Genomic DNA, 17,056 nt, shown 5'->3' with positions numbered 1-17,056 from the left:
CTGCTTCCTCCTTGGGGGTCCTCTCCTCTTGCCCAGGTGGCAAATGAGCTGAGTGTCCTGGACGGGGACAGGGAAGGGGCACTCCCTACCCTGGCCTGCCTCACTGCAAGCAGGGGTGCAGGCTGGGGCAGTGGGGGTGGAGCGCTGGGGCTGGCAGCCACTGAGAGGGCACATATGGGGTTCGAGGCCAACCCTGTGCTCACATCTCAGGAGCCAAAAGCGGGAGCCCCCAACCCCACATACAACCAGCCATGCCCCAGTCACCCAGCCCCTGCACTCCCCCATTCAGCCAACTGTGTAACATCGTGGCGTGCACACACCAGGGACCCAGCACTACAGACACACTCATGAGTGTCAAGTGACACCCGTGGATGCTGTCGTGTCTACGTGGGATCCCACAAGCACGTGTGTACTCACAGGCACACTGATAACAGCCGTGACACTACTAGCTGACATTTGAAGGCTCTTTGCTATTGCATGCCGGGCACTGCTCTGACGTGTTTTCCATACACAGTTATTTTACCCTCACGGCAGCCCTGTCAACCATCTTCACTGCGGGTGAGGCACCGAGGCTGCCAGAAAGTGAGCAGCGTGCCTGAGGCCCACGGGCAGCACCAGGGTTTGCACAGAGGCTCAAGTCCACTCCGTTCTGTGGCCTTTCTCTGACTTAGCGCAGGCGTGTGCGCGCGCGCGCGCACACACACACACACACACACAGTCTGACGCCAAGCACTAGCATCACCAAGGAAATGAAAGGCCAGAGACCTTCTCTCCATCAATTCCGGGAGCCCCGGGAAGTCCAAGTTCGCCCTGGAAGGGAACAGACAGCGAGAAGGTTCACAGTGTCCTGCAGCCCCCAGCAGGGATCTGTGGCTGAGCTGCCTCCCCTGACCAGCACCCTGGCCCTGGGTCGGGTCCCCACGGTTGGACCTTCAGGGAGGTGCCCACTGGGTGCCCAGCACAGTGCCAGGCACCGGCCACCCTCTCTCCCCCGTTTCCTCAGCCCCTACGAGCAGCCCGTGGCTATAAAAGGCTGGCAGGTTATAGATTTGGAAGCTGAGACTTGGAGAGTTAAGTCACTGCTCCAGGCCACACAGCCTAGGGATGATGGCCTGGACCAGACCCTCCCTGATTTCAAAGTCTGCAGCTCCCTTTCCTGAGCCAAGCGGGCAGGTGTAAGAGATGCGCACAGGCTGGAGGAACAGCTAAGTAACCTATGGGACTTTGTGACGTCATGAGGGGCCTGTTTATGGATGACTCATGTGAACGAGGTTTCCCAGGGAGAAGCTAGGGCCAGGAAGAAGGCCCCAGCTTGGTCAGGAAGGAGCAGGCCATGTTCTCTGAGCGCTGGGAGGGCAGGCTGTTGCGCTGGGAGAGAAGACGGGCAGCGTGGCAGAGAGGAGGGGGGCAGGCCCTGGGGACAGGGGCCTGGGGCGCCACACAGCTGCTCCTGCACTGACCTTGGCTCCGGGCAGCCCTGGCAGCCCTGGTGGCCCCGGTGGCCCAGGAGGACCCTGTGTGTGAAAGTCAAGAGGTTAGTGTTTAGGCGGGGCCTCCCCATGACTGCCCGTCCACCCCTCCATCCCGAGGCCACGTCCCAGCCCAGCTGGACTGCAGCAGTGGCCCTTACGGCCCTCTTCCCACCCAGTCAGGTCAGGCCTGTGTGTCGGGGGAGGCCAGGCAGGCAGCACCAGGCATCAGGTAAGATACCAGGGTCTATGCCCCGGGGCGCCCAGAACCCCTCTGCCCCAGAGCCATTCCCCACCTCCATATAGATTTCTTCACAGCACTCTCCTGCTCAAGATCCTGGGATGGCTCCCCATTGCTTCTAGAATCAGGCCTAAATCCTCTGCTGGCATTCAAGGCCACCCCAAAATTGAATCCCCAACAGTGACCTCTCCTATGAACTCCGCCTGCCACCTGCTGGGCCTGGGGCGCCCCTTGGCCTCACAGGTAGGGGATCACTTCCCAAGTGTCTTCACTCCCCAGCTCCCATCTTGACCCTGGCTTCCCGCAGGACCCCCTGCCCACCATGGCCTGTCATCACCCCCGACACTCACTCCCCCTTACAAAGGCTGCAGCCACCCAGCTTCCAGCCTAGCAAGCTCCAGGCCCCTTCCCTCTGCTTTCTCGCACCAACCTTCCCCTTCTTGTTGGTGCCTCCACTGAGATGTCCCTCACCTTCCAACCTTCCTCCATTCCACCTGTGCTCCTCCGTGCCCAGGCGCAGCACCTGCCTCCCCGGGGACCTCCCTGCCGTCAGCCGCTCCCACTTTCCACACCACTTCCCAGCTAGCCTCCCACCTTGTGTTTTTCAATTTCACCCCTCTATGTCTGCCCATGGCCTGTCAAATCCAGCCATCATCCCTGTCTGGCATCTGAAATCCACTTCCCGCCTCTCTGTGCTCATGGAGCTTCTCCAGGCAGCTCCCAGCCGGTCTGGGACAACCAGGCCCACGCACACCCTCGGGCCGCGTCACATCACACCACACCACACCACACCATGCAGGTCTAGGCAGGCGCAGTTCCACCAGCCTGTGTTCCCCAGGAGGCCCTGCCTCCTGTCCCTGAGGGGCGAGCTTCCCTTTTTGCCTTGGCCTCTGGGGAGCTCAGGGCCCCGTCAGCCACCTTCACAGCAGCTTCTCAGCATTGTGTGCATCTCCACACAGCACTGATTTCCTTATCAGGCACCTGGTGAAGTTGGGGTCCTTGAGTTAAGCTGCCCCTGGTCCCTTGTGCAGAGAAGTGAAGTATTTTTACACCAAGTAAGTGGCTATTCCCCCAGGAAATGAACAGCAAGGGCCTATCAGGGCCCACCGGGAAGGCTACCTTAAGGGCATCCAAGATCCTGCCATCGTAGTCAATCACCACCGTGTCTCCTTGCTCGCCCTTGAGGCCTGGGGAACCCTGAGGTGGGAAGGGAGGGAGAATGTCAGGGAAGAGCTTGGTAGGCGCCTCACCCAGAGGACTTAGTAACCCGGCTGCACACAGGCCTGTGAGCCGTGGGCCAGTTCTCACCCGGCTCCTGGCTGGACCCCAGCCCCGCGTCTCCTCCTGTTCCCTCGGGCACTGGCACGCTGGCTTACTGACTAAGCACTCCAGGGCCAGGCAGGGGGCGACACGAGGGAAGGGGGAGGCCTGGGGCCAACTGAGGAACAGCCCCAGCCGGGTCTGGGGGTGGCTGTAATTTACCATGTGGGAACTGAAGCCCACTGAGGCCCATCTCTGAGTCCTCAAGGGAAAATGAAGAGCCTGATTTTGATGTGAAGCTCTGCAGATTTTTAAACGAACAAAGCACCCAATCCCCCCCAAACACTGTAGTAATTAAAGCCTGGCCAGCTGGCTCTTGCCCTTACACCACAGTTTCCTGACCTCAGGTAAAGGCTGCAGACACCAGGCACTGATGCTCCCATTCACTTCCGGTTCTGAGCGCACATCCAGCCACGCACATGTCCACACGTATGTGTCTGCTCGTGTGTGTGTCCACATGCGTACCCATCCTCATGGGCACGCGTGCCGCCACGGGCCCTGCCCTTTCCCTTTGAACCTCCCCTCCCCACCCAGCACTTCTCCACTGGGAGAGCAGCTGGGGCTGGGAGCATTTTGGTCCGGCCTGAGGTCAGCCCCGTGCACAGGACAGAGAGACCCAGGCCAGGGCCTCACTTGCCAGCTGCCTCCACGGTCACGGCCTTTCTGGAACCGTAGTGTGTACACTGAGTTCCCACACTTGATGCTTAATCAGTCCCGGGCTACCTGCATGACCAGGCTGCAGGCTTAGATCTGTATTTTGGAGGAGGAGGAAGGCAGCCTCTGGGAGTGTGAGGGGATGCGATGGCTGGAGGTCACAGAGCCAAGAAAGAGGACGGGGATGTGGTCCTAACGGTGTGTTGACAGGGGCTCATCACAGAAGATCTGGGACCAGCTGCGGTGGCTGTGCCAGCAACAGGGCTGAACTGTGATGGGGGCTGCGGGGAGGGTCCCACGGCGGTAGGGTAACGCCATGTGTGACAGATCAAGGTCTATTAAAGGTCTGAATATGCCCAGAATGAGTCTAGGAAGACAGACGCTTGCCTGGGGAGGAGAGGGGGAGGGGAGAGAATGGGGCCCTTATTTTCACATCCAAAGTTGAACATTTTCCCAAAAGCATGTATTATGAAATTAAAAGCAAAAAAATCACCAGTGAATTCTTATTAAAAAAAAAAAAGACTCTCAGTTCTGGGGTCTCTGGGGGACAGGGGCTTCGGAAGGAACCAGGCCCCCGGACCCCAGGGTTGTGGCCGGAGGAGAGCCGCTTACCCGTGGCCCCGCGGCTCCGACGGCTCCCGGGTGGCCGGGCTCCCCCTGCGGAGACACAAGGCTGCAGCCAGGCGTGCACAGCTGAAGCCAGAGGTTCCCCCGCCCCCTCCAGTCCCCTCTTCCAAAGGGCGCAGGGCTGATTGAACATGACTGGCACCCCAGGGATGGGGCTCCCTGAGGTGGCCTGCGAGACTTCCCTCTGACCCCATGTTGCATAGAGATGGGCCACTGAGGCCCGAGAGCCCAAGGCTTCTTAGCCACACAGCGGGCTTGGAGGGAGGCCTTGTCACTCACCCAGACCCACTGCCTCCCGCCCCCCCCCGGGCCAGCCTCTGATCGCCAGTCAGACAAGTTCCCTGGTCCTGGATTCCCCCGGACTCCCAACTTGAAAGAGCAAATTAGAGGTGAAGCCACATCTCCACCCCACGAGGGCGGCTTCGGGAGCCAAAGCAGCAAACTGAGACGTCACCTTGGGCCCTGGGGCTCCATCCGGGCCATTCTCTCCCCGAGGCCCCGCGCTCCCCGCTTCGCCCTGCAACAGAGGTGTGTGCGCCGTGAGAGAGCGCTGAGGGAGGCTGGGGGTCTGCGGGCTTCCAGAGTGTTCTGAGAATGTGCCTGCGCCCACCCAGGGGTAGGGGGTGGTGGGCTCAGCTCAGCCCAGGGGACCGTCTGCTCTGGTCTTGGGGCATAGCTGGAGCAGCTCAGGGGCTCAGCTGGTTTGGAGGCAGGCTGGCCAGGATTTGGTGGGGTCTTGAGAGGCTGGGGGAGCAAGGATGACACCCAGTCCCTGGCCTGGGGACAGGGCAGAGTGCGGCCACCTGAGACAGGAACCTGAAGACTTGGGGGTGTGAGGGAGGGGAATGGCCTGGACGACTGGCCAGGCTGGTGGGGAGTGGGACCCTGGCCTTCCTGCTGCCTCTCTCTGGCCTGCCCTGGTCATCAGCCTCTGTGCCCATCATGTGAAAGGGCCGAGTTGGGGCTTTACTAGGCAGGCAGGAACCCGGGAGGTGGGAGGCAGGGGGACCACCAGAGGAGGGGCATGTACCTACCTTGGGCCCTGGTGGTCCAGGGACCCCTGGCTGGCCTGGTGCCCCATCATGCCCCTGAGGAGAGAACAGCAGAGGCTGAGCCCTTGGACCTGGACACACAGGCTGGGCCTCTGGCAGCTAGTTGGCTACCCGCCCCCCCAAACTCCCCAGCATACCTGCCCACCCTTGGCGGCAGTACTGGTCACACTGGGTCGGGGCAGTGACACCCTCCCCTCCTCATCCCTTTAGGGCAGGGATGGGGTCAGATCTGCCTCTGTTCCCTGTGTCCAACCAGCCCAGAACACGCCTCAGTAGGTGTGCGCAGAAGGAATGGATGGGGGCGGGTGAAAGAGAGGGAATTCACTTGTTCCATCAACAAACATCTCTGAGCACCCTCTGTGGGCCAGGCAGAGGGTCAGAGCAGGCTGAGGGCAAAGAAATATCCAGGTAAATGCATAGTGCCACGTGGGGAAGAGAATAGAAGAGAATGGCAGGACAGAGAGGGACTCAGGGAGGGTGTGCTCCAGCAGGTGGCTGGGGACAGTCCTCTGGAGGAGGGGACAGTTTTGCTGAGGCCATCAGGAGGAAGAGGAGGCCCGGCCCTGGGCAGCGGTGGGGGACGATCAATCTGGGTCACTGGTTCCCAGACTTGAATGCAGGTCGGCATCACCCAGGGCGCTGCTGGGACAGAGCCCGGCCCACCCCCAGCGTCTGGCTCAGTGCCTCTGGGGCGGGCCCCAAATGTGCATGTCTAATGAGCCCCCAGTAATGCCAATACTGCTGGTCCAGGGACCGCACTTTGAGAACCACTGTCCAGCACCCTGATGTGGGAACAAATCTGATGCATTTGAATAACTGGATATATTTTTTAAGAGTGAGTGAGTGAGTGAATGAGATCCTGACTGCAGAGACAGAGACAGAGCAGCCACGCACGGTGAGGTCCCGGGTCTGGTCCTGCCATGCCCAGCCCTGGTCTTTCCCTCCAGCCACTTCCCACATCCCCACCAAGAAGCTCCTCCAAGGCCCCCCCACCTTCTTTCCAGGAACATCGGGCCCACTGAGGGGGAGACCGCGGGGATGCTAGAGAGAGGTCATAGCCACTCAGACACCAGGCACACCGCTCCCAGCCCAGAGACCCCGAGCCTCGCAGAGAGATGTGAATAGGTGGTGGGGCTGACAGTCCAGGACTCCACTCTGACATGGTCCCTCCCAAGCTGAGTGACCCTGGGTAAGTCGCTGCTCCCGAAAGCGGGGCTGGGATGCCCCCAGTGTCGGAGGAGGTGGTTGCGAGATTAGAGAGAAAGTACTGAAGGCCCCTGGCTCCTGGTAGGCGCTCACTAAAGGGGGTTTCTCTCCCACCCTTCCCTCTTGCTCCGTCCAGGGATCTGGCTCCTTCAGGGAGAACCATGGCCTTTTCTAGCCTGGCAGGCGCTGCTCCAGGAGCAACTAAAAAAGCTGACATCTGGAGAGGGCTGCAAAAGCTAACGTTGTTTTACTATTCAGTCCTCACAACCTGGTATGAAGGCGAGGCAGGACAGGCTTGTCATGCTCCCATTTGATAGATGAGTAAACTGAGGCCCAGAGAGATGAAGTCACTTGCCCAAGGTCATGGAACTTGGAGCTCCATCTCCTAACCCTGTGGCTTTGGCTTCAAGGAGGGGGTGGGAGAGGGAAAGGTGTTGGGGGGAGGGAGCCAGCACCCCCCCAAGGCCTGAGACCAGGAGTGAGGAGCACTTACCTGGGGCCCTGGGGGTCCACTCAGGCCCTGGAACGAGAAAAGAGAGGGTGTTAAATGTGATTCTGTAGGCTGCTCCTGGGCTGGTTTCCTTATCATCCTTATCATCGTAAAAGGTGACAAGTCCCAGAGAGCAGGCAGGGCTGTTGCTGGAACCCAGCTGGGCCGCCCATTCGTGTGTCTCGGACGGAAATCTGCATTAGATCTCAAGCAGCGACAGTGGACTGCAGACTCCCTCCCAGGGACATGGGGCTGTGAGAATTCTGCCGGGGCTGGGGTCATGGTCCAGCCGTGCCCCACTGCTGGTGGGGACAAGAGTGCAGGTTTGTGCACGTGAACAGCAGTGTGGACAGCCACACGTACAACCACAGTGTGGGTGTGTGTGGGAGGGGGCTTCCAGGCCAGCAGCTACAGTCCTGCCAGCCCAGGCCTCTGAAATGCCCTGGATACTGACCGTCTCGCCGTCTTGTCCAGCTTCTCCTTTGGGACCCTGAGGAGGCATGAGAAGAAAGCAATGAGGGGAGGCGGGCACTGCACGGCTGACTGAGCCCACATCTCCTGCCAGACCCTGGGATGGGGCTGCAAGTACATTCCCTCATTCCAGTCTCACCAAACCTCTGAGAAGGGGGTTTCATTGTTCCCACTTCACAGATGAGAATGTTGAGGCTCAGGGAGTTAGTGCCCAATGTGACAAGGAATGGGTGAGCCAACAGGGGGGCTTCCCTGACAACGGACTCTGGTGGTAGTCTGGTGGAGGTGCCAGCTCTGCACTGGGTGGGGGGGAGGGCAGCTTGCTGTCCCTTTAACCCACATCAGTGTTACAGAAAGGGGTAGTTCAATGAGGTCTGGCCTCCAGAGTTTGGATTAGGACCAGGGGAGGACAACTGAAGCTTAGTTATCACTGGCGAGAAAGAGAAGGGGAAAGGGAGAAAGAGAAAAAGAGACACAGAGAGAAACAGACACGAGGGAGAGAGAGGGAGGGATCGGGGGAAAGAGGTTGGTAGAGATTTGCAGAGAAATTAGCCACATACGGTCTCAGGGTCAGGACTGGGACTGAGATTACAACCAAGGTCGGGGTTCGGGTCTATGAATCCATCTGGGGTTACAGCGCAGGGGTAGGAGTTGGGTTCGGAGTCAGGGTCAGAGTCTGGAGGGTTGAGAGTTAGAGTCTGGCTAACAGTCTGAACTGGGGGTGGGGATCAGGATTTGGGAATGAGTTTGGGGTCAAGGTCTAAATTGGGTTAGGGGTCTGGTTAGTGTCAGATTGAAGGTTTGATTGGAGTTGGAGTTTGGGTTGGGGCTGGGGCTGGACTAGGGAAAGGGCTGGGGTTGGGGCTGGCTCCGGGATCCGGGTTTGGGGTTTTGGTGGGTTCAGAACCAGGTCCATGCCCTCTCTTACCATGGGGCCTGGTGCTCCCCTGGGGCCGTCTTTCCCGGTGTCTCCAGGAGGTCCCCGGGCCCCAGGGGGTCCAGGCGGCCCTGGAGGCCCAGCAGCTCCTTCCTGCCCCTGGTCTCCCTGAAAGAGACAGGGCCCAGCATGACCCTGTGGGCGAGGGGAAGGGGTCCCGGCCTCCAGAGGGAGGCCTCCTCAGATGCACGGCCATGTGCCTTCCCCTTCCCTGCCTTCAGCAGGCTCCCAGGAGAGGGCTTTGTCGTTGGGCTTCTTGTCACTTCTTGGTGGTCACATGAAAAGACAGGTCCCTATACCTCAGCCTGAGAGGCCAACAGGGCCTTGAACTGTCCATGGCAGGTGCCACCTCTCCAGCTCCAGTGCCTGAAGCCCAGCTATGGTGTCGAGGTGACAGATGGGGCACACAGGCGGTGGGACAAGGCACCAGTGCCCACCCAGGCCCCTTCCTGCTGGGACAGGGACTGCACACCTCCTGAAAGACCTTCCTGGTTGGCCAGCTCCTGTTTTACTAAGTGGTGGAGGTGTACTCTCGGGCATTTGTCCCCGAGAAGGAGAAACGGGTTCACACAAAAACCCATGCATGGATGTTCACAGCGGCTTTATTCATAATAGCCCCCCAAACTGGAAACAATTCAAGTGTCCTTCAGTGGTGAATGGTTAACCAGCCGGGCTACATCCATATCACGGAACACAGCTCAGCCAGAAATAAAAGGAAAAAAGTGTTGACACATGCAGCAACCTGGATGCATTTCGAGACAATTATGCTGAGGGAAGAAAGCCAGTCTCAAAAGGTTCCATACCGGATGACTGCATCTACACAAGATTCCCAGAGTGTGAATTTCGTAGCGATGGAGCACAGCTTAGCGGTGGCCAGGGGTTACGGAGCGGGGCAGGGAGGGAGGGGACTGTAGCTATAAAAGGGCAGCAGGAGGGGTCTGCATGTGGTGGTGGCAGGGATCTCAAGGTGATAAAATTGCATGGAACTAAGTAGACACGCAAATGAGTGAAATGGGTGAAACTGGAAGCAGGCTGGTGGATTACATCAATGTCAGTTTCCTGCACGTGAGATTGCACTATGGAGATGCAAGATGTCACCACGGGGGGAGCCTGGGTGAAGGGCACATGGAGTGTTACTTATTACAACTGCATGTGAATCTGTAATTATCTCAAAAAAAGGGATGGTTGGGGGAGGGGGCACAAAGGGCCACACAGTCTCTCATGCAGCACAGAATCCCTGACCCTCGGCCACGTTAGTACTGGGTCAGACCTCAGGCAGCCAGAGCCCTCACCTTGTGGCCCCACGCACAAGGGGAGACCGCAGTGCCACTCACACTTCCTGTTGCCCCGGGGTGCCCACCCAGCACGGGCACAGGAATGGGGTACGCCTGGCTCTCAGTGTCAGTGGCTCCCAACCTTCCTGTCACCAAGAAAGGAAGGAGCCTTTTGCAGAACAGGACCATGCTCTGTGCCCAGCGCGGACAGGCGAGGCCTCCTGGAGGCTACCTCGCCCGCCCCTGTGACCAGCTGGCCAGGGCACTGCTACTGTCCCATTTTACAGATGGAGCGGCCGGGGCTCTGAGAGGGTAGTCATTTCCTCAGTACTACAGAGCTTGGAAAGGGAGCGCCTCCTCTGGCCACGGAGGCAAGTGGTCTCGTTTAGACACTTTTTTTCATCCATGGGCCCCGTGATAAGAGAACTCGCCTCTCTGGACAACTGCCCCTAAGACATAGCTGGTTTTCCCGATTAAAACATTAACAGACACTCTCAGTGTCCACCGCGTGCATCTTCTGGTCAGTCTGACTCAGCCAGGGTCCTGACCGAGAGGACAGAACTCCGGCCAAAAGTGAGGAGAACTGGGTTTTTTTGTTCAGTCACCCAGCTGGTGTGGCGTGGGTGGTGGGTAATTCCTGTCTCATTTTACACCGTATCAGATACTCCACCCATTGCTGCTCCTTTGGGAACCACTGGCCTGGCCTCTCCTTATCAAAGCAGAAGATGGGTGTGGATACTTGAGCAGGTCCCAGAGGGTCTTCCCCTGAGTTCCTCGGGGGCGAGGTGGGCCAGCCTCCTCCTCCTCTCCCCGCAGGGACTGGCTGGCTGAGGTCTCGCCCTGGGAAGGCGGGGTGAGTCGCGGGGAGCACGCACACCAGGAGCCGGGACCCGCCACTCGGCCAGTCTACCTTGAGGACGCGGCGACCGTACACGTGATGGTCTCTACTTATAAAGCCCGGGTTGAGCCTCGGGAAAACCATCTGGTCAGCAAACCGGTGTGTGGTGAGAGAGGCAGGAGGGTGATTTAGAAACCACCAGGCTACTTTACGGAGGCAAAGCCACTTAGCCCAGCCTGGAGAGAGGCAGCTTGGTCACTGGAGGACCACGTATTTCCAGGGATGGCTGCCGTGCTTGGTCCCATCCCACAGGCTCCTCTGCAGGGACCCTGCAGTCTTCCAAGAGCCAGAGTCTGTCTCCACCCTCCTGACTCCGAGTGGGCCCTGTGACTGGTGTGATGGGCAGAATGCAGTGGACGTGAGGCTGTGTCTGTTTCGGAGACAGCTCTTAACCAGCCTGGCAGTTCCGGCCTCCTGCCTCTTGGAATGCTGCCCTCTGGGACATCCCTTTGGGAACCCCCTGCCAGGATGAGAGAGGCCCGAGGCGCCCAGAGACCCACGTGTGGGCACCCCCAGCTGAGCTCCCACCAACAGCTGCATCATTTACCAAGACCGGCTTTGTGGCTCCACCCCAGGGGTTCTCCACGCTGCTTCAGCCTCCGTTGAGGAGACCCCTGGCTCGGCACAAGGCAATTCTGGGTCCCTGGGCCCAGGGGGCATGGAGGGCTAGAGCTGGGCTGGGCAGAGACTCTGATCTGTTTGCACTCGGGGTGCTGGGTGCCCACTGTCATGACTGCCATGCATCTTCACCTTGGTAGCTTGGAGTAAGGGCTGTCACCCCCACTCCCAGTGGGAGAAACCGAGTCTTATGAGCAAGTGACTCATTCCAGGTCACTTGGCTGGTAAGTGGCAGAGCTGAACTCTGGGCTCACGGCTGCTGGCTCCATCCACAGTCTCCCCTCTTCCTGGGGGCCAGTGCCCTCAAGAGGGTCAGTCTCCAGCCTGGGCTGGGCCAGCCCCACTGTCTGCCCATCTATGGTGATGAGGGTGACTGGGATGTCTGCCAGAGACCTTCATCTTTGCAGGGGACAGCAGCCTCGGCCAAATCGAGGTGCCTGGAGCCTTCACTTTCATTTAAATGAAAACAGGCAGCGAGACGGACCACGATGGGGAGTGGGGAGGCTGGGCACCTCTTCCTGTGATAAGCATAGGGACCCAGAAGAAACACTAGGTACCCCTTACAATGATATAAAACAAACCACGTGGGGCGGGGGGAGGGTGCTCAGTTCTCACCCGGGGGCCGAAGTCTCCTGGTGCACCCTAGGGACAAAAAACAGGGAAACCCATTACGGCCACTTGTATTACTTCCTCACATGTATGGAACATGAGGCTCCGTGCTTCATGTACACGGCCTCACTGCATTCTAACAAAAACAGCACACAGGCTCTATATCATCTCCATTTCCAGTGAGGAAACTGAGGCACAGAGAAGCTAAGTAAGTTGCCCAAGGCCACAGAGCTAGCAGGTCCAGGGCTGGGAGCCAGGTGGTCTGTTATCTGTTGCCAGTCCCCAGACACAGCGAGCGGAAGAGTGATGCACGGTTTTAAGTCACCAAGTTTTGGGGCAGTATGTTATGTAGCAATAGATGCTAAGTTTCTTTCTGGTTTCAACACCCCTGCCTTAATCATTTCTATGACTTGGTGGCATTAGCCAGACGGGCGGGAAGGTGACCACTGCCGGCCAGCAGCACGAGTGTCTCATCATCTACGAAGTACCCTCAGACCACGACCTTGTGCGTCCCATGTGACGCTGCTTCTGCTTTACATAAGGAGACACTGAGGCCCACAGAGCTGGGCAACTTTCTGAAGGCCACACAGTTGATGGTGGAGCTGGAATGTAAACCTGAGGCTCTGAACACCGGATCCTGTGTCGTGCTCAGCCCTGATGGTGGACTGGAACCCTGGCCGCACTGACCTACGAGTGCCTGACCTCTGACCTATGAGGGCCACATCGCAGTCGGGGTTGGGGGTGGCCCAGCCCAGCCATGCCCTGCCATGCCTCAGAAGTGCCCGTGGGTCCTGCCACACCCAGGGCTGCAAAGACCACAGGGCCAGCTCTCTCAGTCTTTCCTTGGAGAGGGGTTGTCTTCCTCATAAAGAAAGATATCAATAGTCCCTGTTCAACCCCTGGGCTTTCCTGGCACCCTCCCTGTTTCAGGGTTGATTCTTTTGGAAACCCGTCATTCTGGGTGGACTGTGCTTTGAGTTTTGTTACACTCCGGTGCCAGGAGAACTCAGATCCAACCCAAGTACTTTAAATTGTCAAACGTAAGCTTTGTAACCACTTTAGGAGGGAGGCACGACTAGCCCCACTTTACAGATGGGGAAACTGAGGCTCCAGGAGGGGATGTGTTGCCCAAGGCCACACTCTGGAACCGGGGTTTGGAGGCAGGTTTCTGGCCTCCTTGATCAGCCTACTGTGTCTGGACAGCCGCCAGCATCACTTACCTTTTCCCCTTTGGGGCCTGGAAGTCCCTAGAGAAGGAAGGTAGAGAGAGAAGAGGAGTGAGTGAAGAGGACGAGGCTGGCCCCCCTTCTAGCTTCCCTGAGGCTGTGGGGGCAGAAGGGCCTGTGAGGCTGAGTAGAGCTGTGGGCGGCCGACTGAAAAAACACACGTGCCTGTTAGCCCTCAGGAGGGGTGCTCTGCTGGCCCCAAGAAAGCTCTGCACCGCCATCCTCACCACGAGGGAGACAGGGGACAAGGGCAGTCACTGGCATCCTCTCTGGACAGGGGCACATGTGCTAGTCACTCCCCCAAGAGAACAGAGCCCTCTCTGCTCAGCACCCGCGGTGCCCAGGTGCCAGTGAGGAGGTCACCCTCCTTGGAGCCTGGTGGGGTGTGAATGTGGGGGTGGCTCCATGCAGGCCATGGTGGCTGCCATCTCACTCTGGCTGCAGGGAAATGTGTCTCTTTCAGTCTTGCCAAGTTACCAGGACTTCTAGGGAAGAGGGTCAGGCCAAAAGGCACCGACTGTGGAGCTCAGAGACCCCAGGGTGGGGCCAGGCTGGGGTGGGACAGGTTGGCGTTCACACTCTTGGTCAGGGACTGACCTGATCACTGGCCTCCATCCCAAACCATCCATGTGTCCCTTCAGCTAGTAATGGATTCGCTCACCCATTCATTCAACAACTCATCCATTTAGGGAGTTGGTGATTTTCTTCCATCTTTAATAATGCACACGTCACTCAGCTCTTCGATCACTTGTTCATTCACTCATTTCTTCACTCATTTGTCTGCTCAACCTTCATGCATTTGACCATCCAGTAACTCATCTACTTTTCCATGCATCCTACTGTCTGTACAATTATTGATTCATTAACTCACTTGACTGTCCTTCCATCCATCCATCCATCCATCCATCCATCCATCCATCCATCTCCAATAGTTAACTTTATTATGCTGTCTCTCTGTGCGTCTTATTCATTCTGCTGAGGATGGCCATGGACCACACGCTCCTGGCCCAGGCGCTGAGAACTCTTCAGCCTGACGCCCACCATCTAACTCCTGAGACTGAATGGAGGGACGCGTCATGCCTGGGGCCTGCTAGGAGGGGCTCGTACGTTTTGAGGGCTGACTGGGCACCAGGGACAGTGCTGTCCACAGTTCTCTGCATCCTGGCCTCCCTGTGGGGAGAGTTAATATGTCTCAGGCTCAGGAGCTGAGAGGCCTCCCCAAGGTCTCACAACCAGCAGGTGGTGGAGCTGGATTTGAACTCAAGTTTGATGGTCAAATAGCTTCTCTCTGTGTTCAACCAGGTTCTCAGTGGCTCATCTCTCTGGTCATTTCCAACCCTAGGGGCAGGACCCACGCCAGGACCACCAAACCTGCCCTGCTATCACTTACGGGTTTGCCATCCAGACCCAGTGGCCCCTGGAAAATGAGAGAGAAAGAGCAGAGGTTACACAAGGGGAAGGCATTCCTTCTGTGTTTTATGACCCAGAGGCACTACTGAGTGACAAGAGACCAAGGCCTGCCCTGAGCCCGTGGTCTGGGCACATCTCACATGGACGCAGGGTTGGGGGGCATCTCTGTGTTGTTTGTTGCCCAGAACCCCCCCTCTGATAACACAGTCTATTTCTTCTCTAAAGCCACCCCCATCCACCCTGCAGGGCTTGGGCGCTGGACCACACTTGCTTGGCCACAGTGAGCCGGCCAGGGGTGAGTGCTGTGCTGGGGGCTGTGAATGGTGCAGCTTCAGAAGAAAGAGGGCCCCTTTCTCCTGGCGGGGCTAAGCCTGGAGCGCCTAGGGGCACCGCATGGCTTGAGAAAGAGCCAGCAGAGAGGAAGGCAGGGCTGAGAGGCAGAGAGAAAGGCAGGCGAAGGGCTTGAAGCTGAAACTACCCCTGCACACTTCTGGTTTGTCAGCAAATACATTTTTTTCCTTAAGCCAGTTTGAGTTGAGTTTCTGTCACTTGTAACTTGTTAGGGGCTGAATGTGTCCCCTCAGATTCAAGTGTTGAAAGCTAACCCCCGATGTGATGATGTGTGGAGGTGGGGCTTCTGGGAGGTGATGAGGTCGTGAGGGTGGGGCCCTTGTGAGTGAGATTAGTGCCCTTATAAAAGGGACCTCAGTGGGCTCTCTAGCTCACTCTCTGTGTGAGGACACGGTGAGAAGTCAGCCGTCTGCAACCCTGGAAGAGGGGTCTCACCAGGACTCGACCACGCTCTCCCCGATCTCAGACCTCCAGCCTCCAGATGGTGGAGAGGGATTTTTGTGGTTAATAAGCCACAGCGATACTTTCTTAGAGTGGCCGGAACTGACTAAGACATAACTGGAGCAGTCCTGAAAGCTCCCTTGGCTTCCAGCATCGCTGTGGCCTTTGCAGGCAAAAGCCAAGGCTGACAGAAGCCAAGTAACACAAGCGTGGGTCCAGAGAGCTGGGGCCTCTGTGGTGTCTATTGACGGCCAGTTACCACCGCACAGCAGCCCCTACTGGGCGCCTCCACCCGTCCACCCATCTAACAAAGCCTTGCTGAGCTCCACCTCCTTCTGGGGTCTGGAGGAATCCAACAGGGGGGCCATGGACTGGGCCCATCTGGTCTCTGCCAACCCTTGTCCTGCCCCCCACCACTGCCCCCTCATCCCCACATGCACTTCACTCTTGACCTCAGCAAATGTTCTCGGCAGCTGTACTTTCCTGAGCTTTTGCACACACTGCCTGCCTGCCTGGCACACCCTCCTTGCATTTGGACGCCATCTTCAGCTCCATTACCTCCTCTTCCACGAAGCCTTCCAGGCTCCTCCATTTCCCAGAGGCAGGCTGTCTGTCCCTGCGCCCAGCACATTTTCTAACTGTCACGTGTGACACAGTGTATTGTTCACGTGTGGTCTACACGAATCTTCCAGTAAACCTAGGGAAGGGTCTGATTCCTGTGCCTCCAGGGCCCGAAGGAGACCTGGCGCAGAGCGTGTGCCAGGAAATGAGTGCTGGGTCAGACCAAGGGAAGGCAGCCAGGAAGATGAACCATGTGCACATACATATCATACGACATGGAAAGTGAAGAGAGGGGACAGACAAGGGGATCTGCAGGACGAGGGCCTGTCCAGCTTTGGGAGGGGCTGGAAAAGATGAGGGAGCACTACCCTGAGGAAGTAACATCTGCGGATGTGTCAGGGGGAGGGCACGGTGGGCAGAGAGAACAGCCCAGCAAAGGCAGGGAGGAGGGAGTGCGCAGGGGGCCTGCCGGCAGAGGGGCAGCTCGGCCTCAGCATCAACCCCCAACCCTGGTCTCACAACCGTGCACAGTTTGTCCCTGCGGTTCCACTGCTATGGCTGCACCCCTGGCCCAGCGTCAGGGTCCTCTGTGGCCAGGGGCCAGCGGTAGTTAGATGACCCATGTGTCTGGTCTCCTCAAGCTCTGAGACTTCTTTCCCATTTTCATGCCTTTGCATGGGCTGTTCCCTCTGCTTGGAATGCCATTCCCTGCCTCCTCCAACCAGTGAGAGTGACTCATTCTCGGAGACACACTCCGGCTCCAAGAAGCTTTTCTTGGCCCCTGGCTGAGGTGGTCTCTTCTTCCACAGTCCTGGACACAACCTAGGAACTGGCGAGCCTGCCCTCTGGGTCCAGCAGCAAATGGCCAATTTTCCTGGCTGGATCTCCAGGCTGTCTGGCAGACAGCCATCTGCCGATTCCCCAGATGCCATGAGGGTGGCCGCTCCTTGGTGCCCTCGCAAAGGGCCTCACTCCAGGCAGGAAACCACGGAAATTCTGAAAAGTGGTCCCTTAAGTGCTTCTGGCCACCCACTTCACAGTTGGCCGAGGGTCTGGAGGTCAGGGTGATGGCCTGGGGGGCAGCTGGGGTCTCAGGAGAGGTGGGCGCAGGGCCATTCCAAGGTCTTGGGGGTCCAGGCCCTGGGGAGTTGTGGTCACAGGTGTGGTTCTGTCCCTGTCATCTGCCACTCACCAGGAGCTG

The 17,056-nt window shown here is 58.2% G+C and overlaps 1 protein-coding gene across 1 annotated transcript in view; it reads right to left on the bottom strand.

The window, feature by feature from the left end:
* Positions 1–17,056, bottom strand: part of COL23A1 (collagen type XXIII alpha 1 chain) — a 296,887-nt gene that overhangs the window by 11,492 nt on the left and 268,339 nt on the right. The window contains exons 6-17 of the mRNA XM_072947128.1: positions 14,483–14,509; positions 13,087–13,113; positions 11,873–11,899; positions 8,459–8,575; positions 7,514–7,549; positions 7,063–7,089; positions 5,346–5,399; positions 4,766–4,828; positions 4,297–4,341; positions 2,830–2,907; positions 1,461–1,514; positions 766–810 (exon numbers count right to left, since the gene is read on the bottom strand). Of these exons, the coding sequence (XP_072803229.1) occupies positions 766–810; positions 1,461–1,514; positions 2,830–2,907; positions 4,297–4,341; positions 4,766–4,828; positions 5,346–5,399; positions 7,063–7,089; positions 7,514–7,549; positions 8,459–8,575; positions 11,873–11,899; positions 13,087–13,113; positions 14,483–14,509 (600 nt within the window). The remainder of the gene's footprint in view (positions 1–765; positions 811–1,460; positions 1,515–2,829; positions 2,908–4,296; positions 4,342–4,765; positions 4,829–5,345; positions 5,400–7,062; positions 7,090–7,513; positions 7,550–8,458; positions 8,576–11,872; positions 11,900–13,086; positions 13,114–14,482; positions 14,510–17,056) is intronic.

This window comes from Vicugna pacos, chromosome 22, assembly GCF_048564905.1.
Source record: "Vicugna pacos chromosome 22, VicPac4, whole genome shotgun sequence".
Classification (NCBI taxonomy): domain Eukaryota; kingdom Metazoa; phylum Chordata; class Mammalia; order Artiodactyla; family Camelidae; genus Vicugna; species Vicugna pacos.
Note: the sequence above shows the minus strand (reverse complement) of the source record. Positions and strands in the feature narration are given on the sequence as shown.